This window comes from Atta colombica, unplaced genomic scaffold, assembly GCF_001594045.1.
Source record: "Atta colombica isolate Treedump-2 unplaced genomic scaffold, Acol1.0 scaffold52, whole genome shotgun sequence".
NCBI lineage: Eukaryota > Metazoa > Arthropoda > Insecta > Hymenoptera > Formicidae > Atta > Atta colombica.
In genome coordinates, this window is record NW_017259542.1 from 764,774 (window position 1) to 769,399 (window position 4,626).

Below are 4,626 nucleotides of genomic sequence, written 5' to 3' on the forward strand. Positions count from 1 at the left end.
TATATATATATATATATATATATATATACAAAATTTTATACTATTATTTTTATAAATTTAGTGTATATTTTAACTTCATTTTCTTAGTTTTTTTGTAGTCTATGAAAAAAATTTGTATTCTTGTACAAATAAATTGTTGTCTACTGAAGAAAACTGGCGGGAAATCTCTAAAACGATTCGCGATGTTGCGGTTTCATATCGAACAGAGTTTATGTCGAAAGATCCTTATCAGAACGAAATGTCTCGAAACAAGGACGAGAATTTCTATGAGCATTGTATCACTATTGTAACGCGTGTATTTAAAGAGCACGAGTGAATTAATAGGCTGTAAAGCCAGTTTCACGCGGATCATCATTGTCCTATAAACTGTGTTGTTATGTACCGCATTGTTTCGAGTGAAACCGCAATCGTACTTTGCTAACGTATTATGCTGGTTTCATATGTTTCATAAGTTTTGTAAATCATGATGATTATATCGATATCTAAAGAGAAAACGCGACATGAGATTGATGCTTTTAATGTGTGATTATGAATAGGAAGTTGACGAAAGTTAATAGCCGAATAAAACCCGATTACTAAATTAATCATTATAGCGAGTATCAATCAGAAAATATTGCTAAAAACATTGTCACAAGATATTTCGTACATCCCTAATGGAAAAATGTTGCTGAAATTATTCCACTTTTTGGAAACACTTTTCAACAAAATTTCAGCATTTTAAAAAAGTTTCAGTTTGATTTCAGCGATTTTTAGTTGAAAAATTCACTTTCAGCAAATTTTCAGCAATTTCGCTGAAATGTTTCAAAATATGGTATAATTTCAACGAAACTTTTTCACTAGGGATATGATTAGGTCGCCATTGCGAAAAAAATAAATGTTAAATAATGATTTATAAATAGAGTAGAACCGACGTGATAATTCATTCCAATACGCTGCGTGCCATGTGAAACTAGCTTAAAGGTTAGCCTTTTACTCAAACGTGGCCACTGCGATGGTCGAGAGATCCTAGCTAACGGTATCGTGAACGCATGAACTTGTTGACGTTGTACCACAGATGATGTTCAATCAGATTTCAGGATTCGAACTGGTTTACCGAATTACAAAAATTTTACGGATGAAATTCGAAACAAAAACAACGAGCGAGCAAATTATAGGAGAATGGAAACCTGCTCCTCCGTTTCACCGGACTCACCTCTAGAGGGAGGCAGGGGCTGGATGCGGCCATGTTCCTACATGCGTTCGAGCCTCTGCCCCGGTGGTGGCGATCCCCTCTTCTTCTACTGTGGCACCACTTTACAGAAATGGAAAAAAAAACAGAGGGTAGATATACAGACGAATTGGGGCAAACTGCACACTGCACACTCACGACAGCACCCCGGCGATCGACGTGCACAACCAACCCCCCTTCTTCGAAACACCGGCGAGGGGTGCGGGCGGGCAGGCGGAGAGGGGCGGGGGGGCGGAAACGGGGAGGGGAAAATAACACCAACGCAGCACCCCTTTTACTTTTTTGCTCTACGCTCCTCCTTTTTCGCCCGAATTATTTTTCTTGTATCACGACAATTAATAACACTCTTTCTCCGATAGAGGAGATCAGAAGAATGGAAGAATATGAGAGAGAGAAAGAAAGAGAAAGAGAGAGAAAGAAAGAATGAGTAGGTCAGTGGAAAAGAGAGGCAGGACAGTCAGAGCGAAGAGAGAGAAAGAAAGAGAGAGAGAGAGAGAGAGAGAGAGAGAGAAAGAGAGAGAAAGAGAGAGAGAGAAGAGAGAAGAGAGGGGGGATCCTCTCTCCCGAGCCCTGAAAACTCTCTTGGATTCCTCGGAGCGGGCACTACGACCACCGGCAGCGACGGCAACGGCCACTACCTTCCTTTTCTTCTTCCTCGTCTTCCACCTCCTCGTCCGCCGCCTCTCTTCTTCCGTTCCTTTTTCCTCGTCGTCGACGTCGTCTTTCCTCTCTTTCGAGCCTCCCTCCCCTCCTCCTCTCTCCCTGCGACGCACCAGAGCACACTCTCGGCTCCTCTCGCGACGACGGCGAGGAACGGCTAGTTGCTTCACCTCCTGTGCCACGTCCTCGTCCTCCTCCTCCCCGTTCTCTTCCTCCTCCTCCTCTTCCTCCTCTTCCTCCTCCTCCTCCTCCTCCTCCGCCTCCTCCCCGTCCACGTCCTTCTCGGCGGCGGGCGCTCCTCCTCGTCTTCTTCTTCCTCCTCTTCGTCGTCGTCGTCGTCAACCACCACTGTACCACCGTCGCATAACAAACACCCCGGCGGCCGTCACGGTCCCGATGGCACCAACGCAACGAAAGACAAAAACGAAAAAATAAAAAAATAGAGACAAGAGAGATAGGTGAGAGACAAATGGAGAGAGAGAAAAGGAGAGGAAATATCGAAATTCGCGAGATTGATTGAGGAAAGAACTAACAAACCCGACGCTTTCTTTCCTTTGTGAGCTCGTTCTCACGAGGACGCGTTTCCTTCCTTTCTACTGAGGCGCGGTACACCCCCGCGAGCGAGGGAGAGTCACCCTCCGCGAGTCAACTCCGCGCGCACTCGGCAAGCACTCGACGGGCGAGTACTGACCTGACCCGTGTTACGAGACAAGAACGAGAGTGGAACCGGGGGACCGTTTTCGTACCAGCACTATAACCACCAACCACTTCTTCTCTCTTCTGTCTTGTCTCTTCCACCTATTCAGCCGCTTCTCCTTTCGTCTTTTCTTCCTCCGTTACAGCTCCAGCAGCAGGTTCGAACCCGCTTCGTCTCCGATCCACGCAAACGTTCTACGTTCTACCACTTCGACTTCAACGGCACCTTCCCTATAACTACAACCCCTGTCCGCTTCACTCGGCCGGAAGTTCACACACTACCTACGTTCCTCGAGCGTCGGAGCTCGTGGCCACAGCGGGACGGTCGCTCGACTACGCTCCCTCGCTCTTCCACCACCACCCGACCGCCACTCTCGCATATACACACTCTCCTTTCTCTCTCTCTCTTTCTCTATCTTCCTCTCGACTGTCCTCTCGCCCCTCTTCTCACCCTCACCATCTCTAGCGTTTCCACTACTGCTATCTCCGTTCGCCCACCCTTTGCCTGTTCGCTCATCCTTGTCGCACTAACAACTTCTATCTTTCTCACCAATAACTTCGGCCCCCTTCTTCTTTCTGTCGTTATCTCTCTCGCAACTATCTCACTATCACCAGACTGTCTCCGTTACACTGACGTAGTCTCCTCCATTGAACAGAGTCTAGCTCTCACTCTCGCGCTAATAACATGACACGACAGTCATCTTTGTCACGTAGAATGTAGAGCTTTGCTCGTTCTTTCCAGGAATCGCCATCCCTCTCTTTCCAACAGCTTTCATCCCTCTCTGATATAGTTCTTTCTTTGTCTCTTACAAACGACACGACGGCTGATTCCTTCTTCGTCTGACCTTCCATTAGGTGTCTCTTTCTATTGGATAAGCTTGCACTCACTCGCACTACTCTAGCGAATCCCTCTCGGTTGCGCTTACGTATTAACCCCCATTCGGAGGGCGCCAGGACCGAATTTCTTTAAAGCGACACCCGGGGGTTACCTTCGATGGAAGGCATCTCAAAAGTTTTTATCATGTACTTCGACATAAGATGATTTTATTTAATTGTTCTTTTTTCGAATTTTTGGAGATAGAGCATATATTATTATTTTCAAATATATTAATCTGTTATATTGTATTAAATTAATTTGTGTTAAATTGTATTAAATTATATTCAAATGATAATTTGTACAAGTATTATTTAAGCCTACTGAATAACAATTGATAATGCATAGATTATTAATTATATTTCCAAATAACAATAAAATAATAATAAGTATACATCTTACTTATATATTTTAAATATTATTATTACATATCATCCAATTTATTAAATTGGAGCACAAAAGAATAATTTTTTGAAACAGTAATAATTAATTTATTAATGCAACGCTAATTAAGTTTAAAATTTATTGAGAATTAAATGTCACAATTTATTAATTAAAATTGTGTTATATAAAAAATTGATATACAATATAAAAGTTTTCGTATATTTCTGATCAGATATAAGCGGACAAGCGACACGGTATTATGTTGCATACAAATACTCTGAGAACGATTACGTATGTATCTAGAAACTATTTCTAATATACGTCAGCGGTTATGTGCGTTATGTCATTTGTCGTGACAGTTATGACGTTTATAAAATCGATAATAGATACATATTAGAAAGTTTGAATAATATTTTAGTCAATGTCTCATTATGAAGTACATATTACTAAATTTAAAAAAAAATTAATTCAACTCTAAAAGTAATTAAAATTATTGATATATAAATTGACTCAATTTTTCAATTTAAAAGTATTAATTTAATTCAATTTACAAGTATTATACTGTAAATAAAAAGTACATCATTTTGGATTACAAATAATTTTACAACATTTTGTCTTGATGATGAATGATGAATATTATTTAATGTTGATAAAACGTAATAAGAAAATAATCTCTTGTAAATCTCTGAAGTTTAATTTTATTTACATTTAAATATTATAAATATTATAAAGATGTATTATTTTCATTTATCTTAAACGAGAGTTGAAAAATAATAATCAAAAT

General features: G+C 40.7%; 1 protein-coding gene across 1 annotated transcript in view; it reads right to left on the bottom strand.

Moving 5' to 3' along the window:
- The window catches only part of LOC108691771, a 34,696-nt gene extending 31,595 nt beyond the window's left edge, over nt 1–3,101 (bottom strand). Inside the window, exons 1-3 of the mRNA XM_018199672.1 lie at nt 3,036–3,101; nt 2,635–2,715; nt 1,193–1,291 (exon numbers count right to left, since the gene is read on the bottom strand). Coding sequence (XP_018055161.1) covers nt 1,193–1,291; nt 2,635–2,715; nt 3,036–3,101 — 246 coding nt within the window. The remainder of the gene's footprint in view (nt 1–1,192; nt 1,292–2,634; nt 2,716–3,035) is intronic.
- Nucleotides 3,102–4,626: the final 1,525 nt, after the last annotated feature.